We start from the raw sequence: 16,231 nt of genomic DNA, 5'->3' as shown, positions 1-16,231 counted from the left end.
AAGAATCCCGAAGCGGAAGCGGATCGGTGGGACGCGACGCACGTGATCCCCAGGTACCGAGCTTGACTTCGTGCTCGCGGTCGGCGCTCCATTTAACTCGCATTCCACCTCTAAAAAAGTGGATCTTACCTGGACTCGCTTTTCCCCTACTGATCCTCGCCGGTCGACCATCTTCCTTTTTTCTCTGCGAAGAACACCCGATATTCGTGTCGGCGCGACAAGACATTGGCTGGTCCCCTTTTTATCTGCTTTTCCTCCTATCTTGCCTTCGCGTGTGTGATGAACTAGTCACCGGCCTCCTATTCTATCCTCCCAAATATTCATCGGATCGCGCCGCTCTCACAAAATGATTAGGATTTTTCGGAGGATCCGTGGTGAGTCTTGTCGCGCAAGACCGAGCACGCATTCTTGTTTTACAGCCAGCTAATCAGTTGTGCGCATTTCCCAGAGATCCAAGACTCACTCTCCGACGATGTCCTGCTACCCCTCAAGAGCTACAAGTACTCGAGCGTGGATAAATCGTACATCTCGAATTATATCCTCAGACATTACGTATTTCGCCCTTGCTCCCCGTTGGTTCATGTCTAATTGGAATGGTGGGGTGATAGTGGAATGCTTTTGTCGAGCTACTCCCGCTTTGGATGGCGCCGAACATGGTCACCCTCTTGGGGTTCCTGTTCATCGTGGGCAACGTTATGCTTATAGAGATATATATGCCTGACCTCATTGGACCGGTAAGGCACTCATTCATTCGCGGTGTATCAGCCTTGTACTGATCGGTCTTTGTAGGGCCCGTCTTGGTTGTATTACAGTTTCGCATTAGGAATGTGGATGTAAGGCATTTACGTCACTGCTACCATCTTCACTTATCTAACGACTTTACAAGGTACTCGACGCTTGATAACGTTGACGGGAAACAAGCGCGTAGAACTGGGACCTCCAGCGGATTAGGAGAGCTTTTCGAGCAAGTGAAACGGCCGAGAATGGAAAGAAATATGCTAATTTCTCCCAGTCACGGAATTGACTCCCTCAACTGCACGCTTGCTAGTCTCCTCGAAACTGCGGCAATGGGCCTAGGATCCTCCGAACTCGGCGCTTGGACTGCAATTGTGCCCTGCCTTGCCATGTACTTCTCTACCTGGGAGACCTTTCACACCCATACGCTCTATCTTGGATACTTCAACGGCCCCACCGAAGGTCTTTTGATTGGAATAGGGATCATGATCGCGTCTGGCTGGTACGGACCACAGATTTGGTCACAACCCATCGTTGAATTTCTGAACTTCCCGAGTCTCTTCGGCAACAATTCTGTGAAGGATCTATGGGTTCCGATCCTCGTCGGATCGTTCTTCCTAGGCCACCTGCCCGGCTGTGTTTACAATGTCATCTCTGCTCGCAGAAGCCAGAATCTCCCCGTTGCTCCCATCTTCAAGGAATGGATTCCGATGGCTGTCTTTACCGGATGCAACATCGCCTGGCTTTTCTCCCCATATTCGTCTATTCTGTCCGGCAACCGACTAGTGTTGTTCTGCTGCACGATGTCTTTTGTCTTTGGACGGATGACCACAAAAATTATCCTTGCACACTTATTGAGACAGCCATTCCCCCACTGGACAGTATTCCAGACTCCTCTTATCGGCGGTGCTATACTCGCCAATCTTCCGTTCCTGGGCCTCCCTGCAATTAGCGCCTCTTTCGAACTTTTTTACCTGCGGGTGTATTTTCTATTCGCATTTGTCGCTTACATGTACTGGGCAGTGCTGATCATTAACCGCATAACAACATTCCTTGGCATCAATTGTCTAACAATCCGTCGAGACCGATCATCCGAGAGGGAACCCCCATTTCGCGGCCTCGCAACAGATAATTCCGACAGGGGAACCATCAAAAGCCACTAATACGAACGCGAAAGTCCTCGAGAACGGGAGCCGTCTATAACACCCAACCCATCTGTGCAGGCTTCGCCCTGCAGAATGATATGACAGATGGATTTATCCCTCCCTCTCGACGTGTTACGACGTACATACTTACAACACATACATACACACATACATACACACATACATACATAACATGCATGACCTGCTTCTGCTGTACAATTCCCCCCCCTCCTGGACATGCCAACAACACGCGCAGACGCGCTATGATCTTACGACTTTATTGATGGGGCATACACCGACAGATTATGTGACATGGGATGAACAGAGAAAACTTGGAACAACGTATTGGGTTCCCTTCTTTTCCAGTGCTTTTCCCCATAGGATAATTATAGATAGCTTATTAAATAAGCTTTTAATGGATAATAACGTCGATAGAGATATATATTCTTTTCCCATTCACCTGATACGCGTATCGTCGATCTTGGGAGCTACGCTACCTTTCACTAAAGCGCTTATTATGCGCTTAACCGATGTTGAACGAGTTGCCCTCGACCGTAGTCACAAGGAGTGAAACTTCAGAAAGTAGTGGTATAAATATATCTTTCCCAAAAGGGTTGGTTCCACTTCGATTAAATATTTAACTATAGGGGCCCTTTAGATTCTAAAGGTATTTTACGACAAAGAGTGCTCGTATACATCTTACTTAATTTATTAGATGATACTCGGATTGTGTGGGGGGTTAGTACGGTGTTGATGCAAGTTCTAACACATTCGTCCAAAGAGAAAGTCCTTGACGATTGGGGAGCTTGAGAACTCGGGGTTTAGGAGAACACAGCTTTGGAAGATTTCTGTTAGTTCCGGATGTGGGAGGCAACCGGCTAATTGGGGCGGTTCTTACTTCAGGAAATACTCGAGACCGACTCTGCGGGATTCGAGGAAAGATGGTCGAAATTTGACTGTGGCTGGTTGTTAGGGAGAATCCGCAAGAACGGGTTGTTGACTGGCTGAGGACATACAAACAACACTTTTCGGGGGAAGTGAAGGGAGGGCATTCTTCGCATGAGGAAAAGAAGCCACTAGCTGAAGTCGTAAATCGTCAAACTCGGAGTATCTGCAGAATATGGGTGAGTACATGCTTGACAAGGGAAAGCCTTTCTCAAGAATACCTCATGCGAACTGGTATTATACCACCCTACATCCTAGTAAGCTTCCTTATACGCCCCAACAAGAAGGAATATAACGGTGGAATCACACCTCAAGTGTCCGAATTTTGCAATTCCATACCACATATGCGCCGATACCGGTCATTCCCCGGACGACAACATGATCATCGATAGTAACGCTTTTAGCCCACAGTCCACGGCTGGTTTCGGAGTTTGGATCTTCAGTATGGTCCTCAAGCGTTATCGCCGGGCCGCCATCAATGGATATTTGGGATGCACGAGATGCATTTCGGTGGTGGGCCCAGTAGGGAGGAACTATGCCCGAGACCGGGCGTTCTTTGGATGAACGGCGAGGAGACTGGGAGGCTGGACTAGGGCTAGCACCGACGTCGGCAGAGTGAGAAGCGAAGGGTTCTGTATCACGATCGGAGGCGCTGGGAACAACCGAAGAAGGACGAGGAGGGGAAGCAGGGAGCGGTTGCGGCCTCGGTACCCGGCCTGTCTCCTCATTCGCTGGCTCCATCCATTTATATGTCTTAAAGACTTCAGGAGGCGGGCAAGAGAGGAGAAACGGTGCCTACAGCGACGAAGATAAAAATAGTTCAGCTTAATTCAGTATGGGAGGAGGGGTAGGTGGCGGGGGACGCCAGCGCAAGGGCAGAGTAACTTACGGATTACCTTTGAGACTGGTTGGCACACCCGACTGGACGACTACCCTTTCAATTGGGGCTCAAGAGTAGGGATGATTTAGGAAGGCAGTGAGGAAGACTATGATAACTCTGGGAGTTCAAAATGGAGAGGTCGACATGGCATGAGCGACGAAAAGAAGTGGATTGAGGCCACCCAAGCATAAACTGGATATTGAAGCGAACTGGACAAGAAAGCGGGAGTGAAGAATCACGGGAGTGCTGGTGCAGTTGCCAAGGCGCCAATCCGGAACAGGAATGCTGGATGGCCCTCACCAATGCCTTGTCCTCAGCAACAAGTAGCAGGAATGGAAATGGGTTGATAGAAAATTGGAGAATTCGTGGTCGGCCGCGAGAAGCTGCCGCCACCGAGTCAAATCACGAGGCGAGATAAGAAGATAGCCAAAGTTCCAGAGCGAAGCTGAATGGGGAGAGCTCCAAAGGAAAAGGCCGAGGTTCGCGCTAGAAAAAGCCAAGCGCTGCACTGGCCAATCAGAGACCGCCCGAGTCAGACATGCCAGACCCCTAATCCCAATCTGTCTCGACAAGCAGAGGCAATCAATTTCCATGTTACATTATTGCTGCCACCTTCCAAAACATTTTGACACCATGTGAGCGTTCGGTGGAGCTTCGTCAGGACATGACCCGGACATTCAACGACTGGGAAGCGAGCGGCCCAATCAATACCCAGACATCCGTCTCAGTTTGAGGATTGACGAGAGGGAAGTAGATGAGGGATTGGCGGGATGGATGTCGCTTTGGAACCGGGCGTCAGCGCTGCTTGTCTCACAGATAATAGCGAATTGTCGCACAAAGCATGGAGGACTGCGCCGTGTCTCACGCACTATATTTTTGCTACCCTCGAATTGCGTTGTGGATTCCGTGAGGGACGGAGGCAGGAGAGAGCACCCTTTATCTGGATGAAACGGAGCTCCGGCTAGCTGTCCCCGGATCGACATCTACATATGAGATGGGATGTTTTCTTTTGCCAGACATCCCGCTCGACCCCTAAAGCGACCAAACCAAGTCTCACAATAAAACCTGCGGAGATCCGGAGGCGATGGACTGTATTTTGCAGCAAGATGGCAGGAAAATAATCAGCTCACTCCGCGGCGCTGGGGATGGATCTAAAAAAAAAAAAAAAAAAAAAAGCCACTACTACCGGCCAAAGCTAAAGGACTGATAGCGTCGCCACGCAAGCTCAATCCGCGAGTAATACGGGGTGGGACAGGCAATAGTACTTATCCAGGGTCTCCTGCTCAAATATCCCCTTCTTATTCACTCTCCTCGACACCTCTTGTATCCGCGGCCTGGCTTCTCACTGTTTACCTCAGACTTCATTCGTTCAGTCTTCCATCACTTGGGGTTCTCCTTCAATTAACTAAGGTAGAAACTCGACCCTTCACTGGTTCAGTTTCTCTCGAGTCACATCGCTGTTTCGAACGGTACATCCCCTAATACTGGTTTCACGCCGGGGCTCGCATTATAAAGCTAACACTCTCTTCCTTTTCAGATAGAGCATTGGACCCTTTCGATCACCTCTCAGTCGCTACTCTTATAATTCAAAATGGTCCTGTTGCACTCCCTCATCGCAATTGCCTCCGTGGCCGGCGTTGCGCATTCCCAGAACGATACATCGACAGTAGACTCGCAAGACATTAGCACTCCCACAAAACGTAATGCACCCATATGAGAGCACTAGTTGACATTGATCTAACAAACCTACCTCAATAGAACATTGGTGTCTCACCCAGACCGAATCTTGCCTCATCATTTGCGATCAGGTCACAGGTGTCACAGGTGAAACTCCAGATTCAAATGAGTGTGATGATGTACGTTGAGCCCCAAAGCCTAGTTGCGAGCTGCGAGTATTGGCCTTTCTGTTCTGACTGTCCCTCGTTCTGAAAACAGGACACCCTCAAGTATAGCTGTATCTGCAGCAATGGTCAATCGCCAAACGCCTCCGAATACACAGAAACGATCCCCTACTTCCTCTGCACTGAACAGAACACTCGATGTGTCAACGACTGTCCTCAGAATGACTCGAGCTGTCAGGATAAGTGTCGCTCCTCCAACCCTTGCGGAGCTCAACACCCTAGACCCCCGAACAAAACCTCAACCACAGCTGCATCTACCACGTCTACCTTGCCGCCGTTTACCGGGGAAGCTAACGATGAAGGAGGCGCCATCAAGCCGATTATTGATCTTAAACCGGTGTATGGCCTCTCCATCGTCCTTGGGGGGTTCTTTGCCGGCTTTGCGTTTCTTCTCTAATTATTTTGCATATTCAAGTGGCTAGCGAGCGTTGATAAGTAGCATTTGAAATCTTGTCTTGTTCTATTTTATGAATGTACTTGGGTCTCAACGATCATAATCGTTTTCTTCTCATTTTCTCGCAAAACTAAAATGCACTAGCTGGCTACAGATGGGTGACTAGAATTCCTTCGCATCGAAGTATTCAGGATCCTTTTCTTCTTCCGCATCGAAATACTCAGAATCGTTTTCTCGGTCCCCAGGGGTCGAAATGACTGGATCGATAGACTCTAAGGGGGATCTTCCCTTCGGAAAGGCCTCCCAGAATTCGCTAGGCTCCCATATCCTTGCAAGTTTAGTTTCATCTATGCCTTGGGTGTCGTGGGTTAGCCATATCATTGCCGTGCGTGAGTCCTTTTGCACTTTCCCCTCCCTCACGAGCCAAAAGGGTATATCTCTGCATACTGCGGCCACCGACTGGATATTGTATCCTCGAGAGCGCTCATCGTGTCCACCGACGTCTGCACCTGAAAAAAGGATCCTCCATTCGGTGTCCTTATCCAGCATATAGTAACCGGGGCTTATCTCCAATTTCGATGCCGCGTGGAAACCCTGGAGCTTAAGTTCCTCACTGAACATTTCCTCTAATGCCGCCTTCGTCTCTTGTTGCTCGGTCTCTGGCATGACGATGTAAACACTTGTACAGCATTTCTTCACGCGCTGACTTGGAAGTGTGTCAGATAGATAGCTGACAGCAACACGATATTCGGTGTCTTTTGCCACTTTGCGCAATGAGAGGCAAATGTTTGCAACATCATCATTGGCATCCTGCACATCTAGTGTATCATACTTTATAAATGCATTTCCGTCCATGATCACCCTTGCTTTGAAATTTCAATAAGCTCAAGGTTATAATCCGATGTTGAAAATAGTCAGCTGGAGGATAGAAAGAAACCAGGAAGATTGAATAGTCTTTCCGACGCAGTTTGTTTGATGCTTAGAATATAGATGTGCATGCTTATATACATGAAGTTGTGCACAACCGGGTTTCGAGTCACTTGTTCCTTTTGATTTTTCTTTGAGGCCAGATATGCATTGTGTCTGAGGTACAAAGGCGTTAGTTGAGATACTGTTTGTGAGTTGATTGCTGTTTGGTATTGAAAATATTAGGGCTGCTTGGATGAATGATAGGGGAACAAAGGCAAGGTGTTAATAAACACCAAAGACGAGCCATAACAAAAATCAAAACGGAAACAAATGGGGTTATTCTGGATATGCCTTCAAGTCAAGGGTTCAAGGATAGCATGACAATAGCACAAGAATGTGGAATCTACAATGATCGACTTGAGGACGGGAAAGAAATGCGGAGGCGGCGGAGAAGGCGGTGAGGGTCCACGCCGCATGTCATCCTCCGCTGAGAGCCTTGAGGAAGCAACAGATATCATTTACCCCTCACTTTCTTTGGCAACAACTTCGATACTCTAAGCTAGCAGACTGCATTGAAAGGAGTGAATTTGTATGTGAGGGGAGTTGCTGCGAAACGTTGGCACATCCACGCTACCTCGACCTCCAAGCTTTCAGCCGATTTGGAGTGACTTCGGTATCGATTGGAGAGCTCCCGTTGCTGTCTGTTGAGGGTCGTGGGATACCTTAGAGCTCTTCCATTCCACGTTACCCTTGGAAAACAGCTCCCCCCGTTACCGCACTTGACGACATCGTCTCGCCTCAACCTCACGGCCGAGAAACCCACATAAATACAAGATGGAACCTATTCAGGCAGACGCTGGTGACGGTGGCCTGGTAGGTCAATATACTGCACAGACACCCGGTGCAGTGGGAGCAGATCCGGAGTCTTCAAATGGAATCGTATCTTCATCTGGAGTCCCTCTTGTGAGGGTAGACGGTACATCTAGCGTCCGGGCATAAGCCGCAAAGGCCAGTAAATTTGCTGACAGTTAATAGATCCTCCTAAATTCGAACTGGAGTCATACATCGCGAACTATACTGGTGAGTCTAAAGCTTCTTCGCCACTGATTTTTAAATATAAGCACGGCGCTGACGGATATTCCACTATTTCAGGCCGAACTAGATTCAACCGTCTATATCTTATCGGAACCTGCTCATCATACCTCGCTGTCGAAGCCCTTAAAGCTGCCATTGCAGAAGCAAAATCCGGCAAAGATGTTTCTCGATACCTGCGCGCAGTTCAGGCATTAGCGGGTGTTGCACCGAATGAGGCCGAAGCTACTATTGATAAAGAGTGGGCGGAACGGTCACAGAAAGTCGTCAAAGTCGAAACGGACCGATTAGAGCATGAGCTCAGGGGATATAAGAATAACTTGATCAAAGAGAGTATTCGGGTATGTGATATTGATCAGAATTGGGGTCACAATTGTTTGTTTGGTTTCTAATATTGGTTTGCATTAGATGGGAAACGAAGATCTTGGACAGCATTATCATCAGGCTGGTGACTTGACGTCTGCATTCAAGGCATACTCCCGCATGAGGGACTTCTGTACGACATCGAGTCACGTTGCATCGATGCTTTTCAAGGTTATTAGTGTGGCAATCGAGCGCGGAGACTGGTTGAGTGTACAGTCTAACGTGCACCGGCTCCGGGGCCTGGGAGCCAAGCAGGAAGAGCAAGCCAAGCACCAACCAAAGATATCAACTGCCATGGGCCTATCGCAATTACATTCTGGGTCATATATAGAAGCAGCAAACAGCTTCATATCGACAGATCCCAGCCTAGGAGACTCGTACAATGAGGTCCTGTCATCTAATGATGTTGCTGTCTATGGTGGTCTCTGTGCCCTGGCGTCCATGGATCGAAATGAACTTCAGCGCCGCGTTCTGGACAACAGTTCCTTCCGCAATTTCCTAGAGCTAGAACCTCACATTCGCCGCGCCGTTTCGTTCTTCTGCAACTCTAAGTTCAGACCGTGTCTCGAAATTCTCGAGGCATACCGCGCCGATTACCTGCTTGATGTCCACCTCCAGCGCCACGTTCAAACCTTATACACCCGGATCCGCACAAAGTCCATTCAACAATACCTTGTCCCCTTTAGCTGTGTATCTCTCGAATCGATGGCGAAGGTCTTCGTCCTCGGAACTCCCGCAGACCAGTCCAGCCAAACAGAATCAAACTCTGCATTCGTCCAGGAATTGATAGGTCTGATTCAAGACGGTACACTGGATGCACGTATCGATTTAGAAAGGCGCGTCCTCGTCTCTAGCCAAGGCGATAAGCGCACAGAAGTGCAGGAAGCAGTCCTTGATAGTCTCGATACCTACGTCAAAGAAGCCCATATCCGACTCCTACGGTCCAACGTAATACGTGCTGGCCTCGAAGTGCGCCGATTAAACGACGACCCTCGACCTAAACTTGAGGAACGAGGTGGAAAGAGGGGCCACGGTGCAATCGGGAATATTCTACGGGCTACTGGGATGAAGCAATGAACTGACGCCAGACTGAATAATAAATCTCAGACTGGAGGTGGAGCTAGGCTTAACTTATTACGATTAGATGATCGACCATTTTTTTTTTATTTCCTATCTTGCGATGATACCTAGAACTAGCAAGGAATGGAACCGGAAGATGAATTAGGTCCCGTATATAGCCACAAATTACCTGAAGTCTTCTAATTGTCTGTCATGATGTTGTTCTGCATCATCTGGTCCTTTCCGTGTCTAGATGTTCAAAACAGGAGGCATAATGGCTGGATCTTAGCAGTGCCAAGTTCCTACTAGTTGGAGAGGATTCTAAATAGAGAATGGCTATTGGAGAACCAATTCTTAAAGTCATTAAATATTATTACTTCATGTTTCCTATATACGTGTATGCATAGATAGTACGGCGTAATATTGACACTTACCACCCAGATGCAAGGCAGTACGTACGAATGTTCACCCGCAGGGCTTATCGGAAGTGGAGGTAGTTGTTATAGAAACAAGTCGAAAGTAAACATCACTGAGCTTAAGCTAGCGCAAGAGCAAGTGCCATACCAGCACCGCTAACGAGCCACTGCGTCGCGGAGCCAGTGACTTGGGCCATGGCGGCATTGTCGGAGGATGTTTCCTCGGCATCGGCACTGGAGTCGGTGGTAGGCGAAGCAGATCCAGAGGGCTGAGCGGTCGTAGAAGCGGACTCAGACGGGGTGCTTGAGGAAGACTCGGATTTGGGCTCAGCAGAAGTGCTAGTCGCAGTCGCGGTAGCGGTTCGTTCTGCATCGGTTGCGGTTGAGGTGACGGTGACTGCAACATAGGGCACATCAACGGAGGTAGTGATAGCCATTGCGGAGGAGAAATCCGACTGGGTGTTTGTCACCTCGCAGGAGACCCAGGTTGTGCCGCGGTACTTGCAGCTTTCTCTAAGCCAGCTGAGGCGGTGACCCAGAGTTAGATTTGATTGAAACACAGAGAACAACGGGGCAGATTCTTACTAGTCATCGAAGGAGTATTCGTAGATGAACGTAGAATGCCCTGCGGTAACGGTCAGACCATCTCCTAGACCACAGTCGTTAGAATCAGCGCCCTCAGGACAACCGATCACGTATGTGGTCATTGGGCCATCCTAGAGACGGCGTTAGGTACAGAATAAACACCAGGTGCGTTAAAAATGTCAGAATAAGGAAAACGTACACTGCCGATAACTTCAGCAACGAGGTCTTGCTGGTCTACCATTGGAAGCATGAGAGAGACAACATCATTGGCCGCCGCGAGCGAGACCCTGCCGAGAAGCGCGAGAGATCCGATGATTTGCGGGCGCATGTTGATCAGTTATGACGATCAGTTGAAATCACGAACAACGGTCAGTGCCAACTACCAATCAAAGTGGTAAAGCGAACGTTGTGGATTGGATGCTCAAATAACGAATGTATATGAGTCTGCAGGACTCAGTCGAAAATTAAAGAGCAACGGAGGCAAAAGAGTGAATAAGTGCACACAAGGGTTTATTTTGAACGACAAAAGGGGGTTCCTTGCGCGAGGGAAATGAGAGTACTATATAAGCGATGGGATATGACCACGGCGCTAAAAAAAGACCGATCTATCGATTGGCTGGACAAGTCCTTCATGGCTGGGATTGGGGCCTGCAGAAGTGACTAGGACATTCAGGGTCTGGCTGAAAGTTAGGTGGGCAGTAAGATTATTCGTGCGCCGTCGATTTTGCTAAACTCCTGACTTGGGACTTTGGGGGGCGCCGGCGGCGGATGCCAAAAGAAGCCTCAACACCGAAGCGACGGAAGAAGAGGCTCTATCTTGATTGATTTCCTGGCGATAATGGAATTCGCCACTCTCGTAAACCAATATCCTTCGCTGAATTGCCACGCAAACAAGAGAAGATGGCATTTCATCAGGGTCTGCGCAGTTCGTCCGAGTCCCACAGTTGAAGATTGGGGCCAAACAGTGGACTTTTCCATAGCGCGCTACTGGCTCACTTTGAAGTGGATGGCTAGACCGCTAAGAACACCGGCAAGCACCAGAACTCCGTTAAAGCCGGCCATGATGTAGAAGGGAGCGCTTGAGTCTAAAACGTCAAACAACAGCCCCCCGAGTTTGGTGAGTAATAAGATCCCGGCTCCTCCAAACAGAGAATATACTCCGGAAATTGAGCCTTTCAGATCCGAGGGCTGCTGATTTCGATGAACAGGTGTTTCCAGCAAAGGCTGTTGCTCGTCGGACTCTGGGACCGTGCTCGGAGTCTGACTGTTGCCTGCGTCTAGTGTTGCCTCGGCTGAACATGTCATGCTCAGGATACCGTTGCTCAACACTGACAAACTACACACGATGGCGCCGATTTGGCTAACACCAACCAATGCCATTACTACAAAGATTTCGGGACCGCCTTTTTCGCCCTTGAACTCGGGGCTAGGCAGTACCGCAAGCACGGAATATCCCACGACTCCAGCCAGACAAGCAATGAAAAGTGGTAGGTGGTATCGTCGCGACTTTTCCGACAGATACCCGAAGGCTGGTGCCGCGATTAGCGCTATAAGCTGAGAAACGCCGGTCAGGATTGAGGCGAGTACATAGGCCTTCGGACATGACCGCTTGATGTCCCCAGGGTTGGCCCGCTCAGTAGGCTGTTCATCACAGAGGCCAGATCTGCGATAATAATTGTTCACAAATAAGGGGATAAATAGTGATATGCCGACGGAAGAGGCCCGAGCTACGAACCCTCCGAGGTAACCGATGAAGATATCGCGATTTCGGAATCCCAACGAAATTGCAGAACTTAGTTGGTGCAGGTACGGAAATCGCACCTTGTATGTTGTGCGAGAAGAGTGCCTGGTAGGCTCGGCTGTTTGAGCATTGGACCGTAGACCCGTCCAGAGCGCGGTCCATGACTTGCCGTTTTCTCCAGGGAGGTTTCTTAACCCAATAGAACAACAGAAACTGACCAAAACAGCTATAACAGCCGCTGTATAATAAGTATACTGGATAGCCTTCGCTGGTGAGAGCCCCATTTCTTGAAAGTGAGCCGGTAGTGGGAGGAGGATGACGAGGGAAATTAGAGCACCACATCCCGTACACATCCCAACAAAACCGGCTAGTCTTGATGAGGGAGCGTCAGTGTTTGGTTCTAACTGATCACCCTCGATTCGAGGGTTCGGTCCTCCCCCGGTAACCACTGGTAAGACGGCCGTAACCATCGTTGAAACGGCCGCGCCTCCTATACTGAATAGCAGTCTACCGAGAAGAAGCTGAGGGTAAACATTGCTAGCTTGGACAAACAAGACCAATGCGATAGCAACAATGATATAGCCAGTGGTGCAAACCTATAGTTGTCCCGTATTAACCTTTGAAATGACCGTTAATTTTGGGTGACCCGAGCGCTCACCTGGCGGACACCAATACGGTCTGAGAGTACACCCCACATTGGACAAGCTGCCAGAGCAAGCAGCTCATCGGCAAACCCGAGAGTCCCAACTGCATCTCCTTCCCCATCGTGGATACCTATTAGGTCGGTGACAACGAAGGAGATAGAAGAATTGATGAAAACCAGAAATGCAATTGAGAAGGGGCAGACGCCGAGTAGATATGTGAACGCCTGAGTGCGGCTGGCAGTAAACATGGATCGTTGAGACGTCATGGTGTGGTTATATTCCGCCCCTGGGCATGGAAATAAGAGATATGCAATGCCGTATTTTCACGGAAGAATCGCCTCGAGACTCACGAACTCATACCTCAGGGCTTTTCTGGCCGCGGGGAAATATACAGCGTGAGAGCTATTTGTTGTCGATGAATCATGTGACCACGTGGAGTCCGCAGATCGGCGACGGAGGGAACGTGTGGAGGAGGTCCAATGCAAAGGGAGAGAACTCGCGAAAGGACGACTTCACTTGCTGTATGATACGGGAAAGGAGGCAGAGTGAATGCCCCGGTGAAGGTTGAAGGAGAAGTGATATCTACTCCGCCGTCGAGTATCACAGCCGACGGCCCCGCTGACGTAAGACACGGGCGGAGGCAACTGTATCCGTATAGCTGTCCAGATTCCAGAACAGGAACGGCAACGACCGCCTTAACATTTAACTGTCCACGCTATCCTTATCGTATTTCCCATCTTTCTCTTCTTGAGGACCCACGAATCCTGTCAATGCTTGATTTGAAGTGACCTCAACTTCTCATATCTTGACTTTGTCAATGATTCTGGGCTTCTCGCCCGCTCTCTCGCGATCATGAGGTTCGCTGCCTATGCTGGGGTATGCGCTTCGGAGCACACGATGCTTTTCTCGAGCTTATACTGACTCTTCTTTAGGCCTCGGTGGCTCTGGCGAGTGGTGTATTTTTGAAAGCACTTCATCAGAGGGCCAATTTCTATTCTGCTTGCGTGTATCTCTCCCAGAGCAGCGCCAATCTCATGGTAACCTTTCCTATCTCCGCGTTCGTTCCCCCTTGACGTTTATATCTGACCGAGATTACCTTTAGATCTTGACGAACGTATGCCTCCTTGCTGTTGGATTTCTGCTTTTCTGGCTCCAACGTCTGCTTTATGGCCCCCTCCGACCCATCGAAACAGAGCAACTTTATGAGAAAGCGTGGTTTGCCGTGACGGAGACATGTTTGGCTATGACGATATTTCGGGGAGAACTCGGGGCCTGGTTCTTGGTCATGTTTGTGTCCCTGCTCGTTGGAAAGGTCTGGGGCTGGATTGGGGAAGGCCGTGTGGAGTTTCTCGAACAGCAGCCCCCCGCGAACCCCTTCCTGTTTCACACCAGATTGGCGGCCTCCTTATTACTATCTGTCTTATTCAACATGTTCATGCTGAAATATTGCATTGACACCGTTCTCGAGCAAGCGCGTCCGGACATGATGGTGATGTTCGGTTTTGAATTCGCCGTGCTGACAATCATCTCGTCTTCAACTGCCGCGAGGTATTCGATTTCTCTTGTGGAAATCTACGTCAATCACCAACAGTTGAAAACCCGCGTCGAGGAACGACGCCAGGAGATCAGGGCTTCTCGCGAGCAGGCTGAAGCAGAGCATGCGGCATCTGAAGATCACACCGCAACCCCCGATCTACCAAATGAGGATGACATCAATGAGATGGAACTTGACATCCCAGGCTGGGAGGAAAAAGGGCGCTGGGTTTTCTATTTGGATCTTCTCACCGATTTCCTCAAACTTACTGTTTATCTGTCTTTCTTTTTTATACTCTTTACTTTCTACGGTCTGCCCATCCATATTCTTCGGGATGTGGTGGTCACCATACGCTCATTTGGTCGGCGAATTATGGATTTCGTGCGATACCGAAACGCCACTCGTGATATGAACGAGAGATACCCAGACGCCACCGCCGAGGAAGTCGCAAGGGAAGAGGTGTGCATCATTTGCCGGGAGGAGATGACCGCCTGGCAGCCTGGAGATGGACCGGCTGCACGAGTTTCCGAACGATTACGCCCCAAGAAACTCCCATGTGGCCACATTCTACATTTCTCTTGCCTCCGAAGTTGGCTGGAAAGACAGCAGAATTGCCCGACATGCAGACGACCAGTCATCGCGCCTCCTCGTACCCCAGGGGCCGCTGGGGCAAATCCAGGCCAAGGGAACGGTGGTGTCGGCCAACAGCAGAATTTGCCGCCAGGAAACCAAGCCATCGACCGAAACGGACCTGCGGATGGTGTTCCCAGGGCTCGAATTTACCAGTTTGGTCCGTTCAGAATTGGCTTTGGTGCAGGAAGGGGAGACCTTTTCAACAACCTCCATCAGCAGATTCATCAGGGTAACGCACCCTGGCAGCCTGCTAATAACGCTAATCCTGCTGGTGCCAGACAAATTGGCTTTGGCTTTGGATTTGGACGACCTCCACAACCACCGCCTGCACCGACCGCAACCCAAGGGGTACCGACGGCCACGTCAAGTGTGCCCAACCTGCAAAACCAGCTACTACAGATGGAGCAGCACATCGTAAATGAGATAAATGGCCTTCGTGTTACGGCTGATCAGCTGAACCTGGTTAGGCTATTGCAGACCGAGCTTCAGCGCCTTCGTACCCTGCAGTCCCAACAAACACATACCCAGAACAACACTCCCCAAAGCCCTTCTTTATCAATACCTTCTACATCACCCGGCACGACGCGCCATCAATTTGTTTCTGATCCGGGGACACCGTCTATGGGATCCGGAGACTCCCGTCTTCCTGAGGGGTTGACTCTTCCCCAAGGCTGGTCCCTGGTTCCTCTCCACTCTGCCCAACAAGGAACGAGTAGATCGTTGAACAACATTGCGGATCCAACTTCACCGGAGTCCGCGCCTGCCATACCAGCGTCCGATGATGTGTCCAGTTCACAGTTCCGCGCGGACGCTTTAAGTCGAGGACTGAGTGGTAGTAACGATGCCGCGGCCTCATCCACTCCCCAGCCTTCGGAGCCACCAAATTGGAGATCGGAATCCAATCCACTCACGGCAGATCCCAGTACTGAACCTCTCTCTCAGCAGTGGACCGATCTCAGTGCGGAGAGCGAGATGGCGAGTAGCTTAGCTACTTCAAGTAACACACAACCTGAGCCTCACAGGCTTGAGCACGGTGGGGAGTCACCCACTGAAACCGAGACATCAGAATCACCGTCCAAGGGAAAGGCGCGAATGGCTACAGTAGAAGATGTAGCAGATGATGAGACACGATCATGACATAACTTGCACACTGCCTCTTCTGCGTCCTTCTATTTTGTCCCCCCTTTTTTCTGGGCCCAGATTTTTTGTTGGATGCTTGACTGTACATAGATGTGAACTAAGATATACCACGAGC

At 49.7% G+C, this 16,231-nt stretch overlaps 9 protein-coding genes across 9 annotated transcripts; 5 read left to right on the top strand and 4 right to left on the bottom strand.

Moving 5' to 3' along the window:
- Positions 1-112: 112 nt before the first annotated feature.
- On the top strand, positions 113-2,340 carry ASPVEDRAFT_37262 (sn-1,2-diacylglycerol cholinephosphotransferase). The gene is made up of 6 exons (XM_040811430.1): positions 113-374; positions 449-552; positions 609-734; positions 790-833; positions 887-964; positions 1,013-2,340. The coding sequence occupies exons 1-6, from the start codon at positions 347-349 to the stop codon at positions 1,896-1,898; spliced, it is 1,266 nt and encodes a 421-aa protein (XP_040663589.1). The 5' UTR covers positions 113-346; the 3' UTR covers positions 1,899-2,340.
- ASPVEDRAFT_430256 (uncharacterized protein) lies at positions 1,986-2,712 on the top strand. Its single transcript, XM_040812737.1, has one exon. It carries the CDS (start codon positions 2,074-2,076, stop codon positions 2,449-2,451), a length of 378 nt encoding a protein of 125 aa, XP_040663588.1. The 5' UTR covers positions 1,986-2,073; the 3' UTR covers positions 2,452-2,712.
- Positions 2,547-3,851, bottom strand: ASPVEDRAFT_429696 (uncharacterized protein). The gene is made up of 6 exons (XM_040812718.1): positions 3,715-3,851; positions 3,135-3,578; positions 3,047-3,072; positions 2,897-2,991; positions 2,779-2,836; positions 2,547-2,715 (listed from the first exon to the last, which is right to left on the bottom strand). The coding sequence occupies exons 2-6, from the start codon at positions 3,564-3,566 to the stop codon at positions 2,643-2,645; spliced, it is 684 nt and encodes a 227-aa protein (XP_040663587.1). The 5' UTR covers positions 3,567-3,578; positions 3,715-3,851; the 3' UTR covers positions 2,547-2,642.
- A 1,088-nt stretch (positions 3,852-4,939) lies between these two features.
- ASPVEDRAFT_430467 (uncharacterized protein) lies at positions 4,940-6,083 on the top strand. The gene is made up of 4 exons (XM_040812743.1): positions 4,940-5,174; positions 5,247-5,405; positions 5,464-5,556; positions 5,639-6,083. The coding sequence occupies exons 2-4, from the start codon at positions 5,297-5,299 to the stop codon at positions 6,001-6,003; spliced, it is 567 nt and encodes a 188-aa protein (XP_040663586.1). The 5' UTR covers positions 4,940-5,174; positions 5,247-5,296; the 3' UTR covers positions 6,004-6,083.
- On the bottom strand, positions 5,898-7,277 carry ASPVEDRAFT_37258 (uncharacterized protein). The gene has a single exon (XM_040811429.1). The coding sequence runs from the start codon at positions 6,853-6,855 to the stop codon at positions 6,163-6,165; it is 693 nt and encodes a 230-aa protein (XP_040663585.1). The 5' UTR covers positions 6,856-7,277; the 3' UTR covers positions 5,898-6,162.
- A 466-nt stretch (positions 7,278-7,743) lies between these two features.
- Positions 7,744-9,441, top strand: ASPVEDRAFT_125705 (uncharacterized protein; the record flags this gene model as incomplete). Its single annotated transcript, XM_040806295.1, has 4 exons — positions 7,744-7,885; positions 7,945-7,989; positions 8,062-8,342; positions 8,410-9,441. 4 exons carry the CDS (start codon positions 7,744-7,746, stop codon positions 9,439-9,441), a joined length of 1,500 nt encoding a protein of 499 aa, XP_040663584.1.
- Positions 9,442-9,958: 517 nt separating this feature from the next.
- Positions 9,959-10,752, bottom strand: ASPVEDRAFT_79508 (putative GPI anchored glycoprotein; the record flags this gene model as incomplete). Its single annotated transcript, XM_040816704.1, has 3 exons — positions 9,959-10,361; positions 10,425-10,555; positions 10,624-10,752. 3 exons carry the CDS (start codon positions 10,750-10,752, stop codon positions 9,959-9,961), a joined length of 663 nt encoding a protein of 220 aa, XP_040663583.1.
- Positions 10,753-11,236: 484 nt separating this feature from the next.
- On the bottom strand, positions 11,237-13,188 carry ASPVEDRAFT_37256 (putative MFS transporter). The gene is made up of 2 exons (XM_040811428.1): positions 12,824-13,188; positions 11,237-12,761 (listed from the first exon to the last, which is right to left on the bottom strand). The coding sequence occupies exons 1-2, from the start codon at positions 13,073-13,075 to the stop codon at positions 11,409-11,411; spliced, it is 1,605 nt and encodes a 534-aa protein (XP_040663582.1). The 5' UTR covers positions 13,076-13,188; the 3' UTR covers positions 11,237-11,408.
- Positions 13,189-13,661: 473 nt separating this feature from the next.
- Positions 13,662-16,113, top strand: hrdA (E3 ubiquitin-protein ligase HRD1; the record flags this gene model as incomplete). The annotated part of the gene is made up of 3 exons (XM_040816703.1): positions 13,662-13,685; positions 13,742-13,846; positions 13,912-16,113. 3 exons carry the CDS (start codon positions 13,662-13,664, stop codon positions 16,111-16,113), a joined length of 2,331 nt encoding a protein of 776 aa, XP_040663581.1.
- Between the last annotated feature and the right edge of the window lie 118 nt (positions 16,114-16,231).

The sequence above is a fragment of the Aspergillus versicolor genome, assembly GCF_001890125.1.
Source record: "Aspergillus versicolor CBS 583.65 unplaced genomic scaffold ASPVEscaffold_2, whole genome shotgun sequence".
Lineage (NCBI taxonomy): Eukaryota > Fungi > Ascomycota > Eurotiomycetes > Eurotiales > Aspergillaceae > Aspergillus > Aspergillus versicolor.
The sequence above is the reverse complement of the archived record's forward strand: the minus strand, read 5'-3'. Positions and strand labels throughout refer to the sequence as shown.

Coding starts and splice junctions, on each gene's coding strand:
- ASPVEDRAFT_37262 (XM_040811430.1), top strand. CDS start 347: ATGATTAGGATTTTTCGGAGGATCCGTG. Junction 735..789: donor TGCCTGACCTCATTGGACCG/GTAAGGCACTCA, acceptor CGGTCTTTGTAG/GGCCCGTCTTGGTTGTATTA. Junction 834..886: donor TTCGCATTAGGAATGTGGAT/GTAAGGCATTTA, acceptor CGACTTTACAAG/GTACTCGACGCTTGATAACG.
- ASPVEDRAFT_430256 (XM_040812737.1), top strand. CDS start 2,074: ATGCATGACCTGCTTCTGCTGTACAATTCCCCCCCCTCCTGGACATGC.
- ASPVEDRAFT_429696 (XM_040812718.1), bottom strand. CDS start 3,566: ATGGAGCCAGCGAATGAGGAGACAGGCCGGGTACCGAGGCCGCAACCG. Junction 3,073..3,134: donor GCAAAATTCGGACACTTGAG/GTGTGATTCCAC, acceptor ACTAGGATGTAG/GGTGGTATAATACCAGTTCG. Junction 2,716..2,778: donor GGTCTCGAGTATTTCCTGAA/GTAAGAACCGCC, acceptor AATCTTCCAAAG/CTGTGTTCTCCTAAACCCCG.
- ASPVEDRAFT_430467 (XM_040812743.1), top strand. CDS start 5,297: ATGGTCCTGTTGCACTCCCTCATCGCAATTGCCTCCGTGGCCGGCGTT. Junction 5,406..5,463: donor CATTAGCACTCCCACAAAAC/GTAATGCACCCA, acceptor CTACCTCAATAG/AACATTGGTGTCTCACCCAG. Junction 5,557..5,638: donor TCCAGATTCAAATGAGTGTG/ATGATGTACGTT, acceptor CGTTCTGAAAAC/AGGACACCCTCAAGTATAGC.
- ASPVEDRAFT_37258 (XM_040811429.1), bottom strand. CDS start 6,855: ATGGACGGAAATGCATTTATAAAGTATGATACACTAGATGTGCAGGAT.
- ASPVEDRAFT_37256 (XM_040811428.1), bottom strand. CDS start 13,075: ATGACGTCTCAACGATCCATGTTTACTGCCAGCCGCACTCAGGCGTTC. Junction 12,762..12,823: donor ACCGTATTGGTGTCCGCCAG/GTGAGCGCTCGG, acceptor GGACAACTATAG/GTTTGCACCACTGGCTATAT.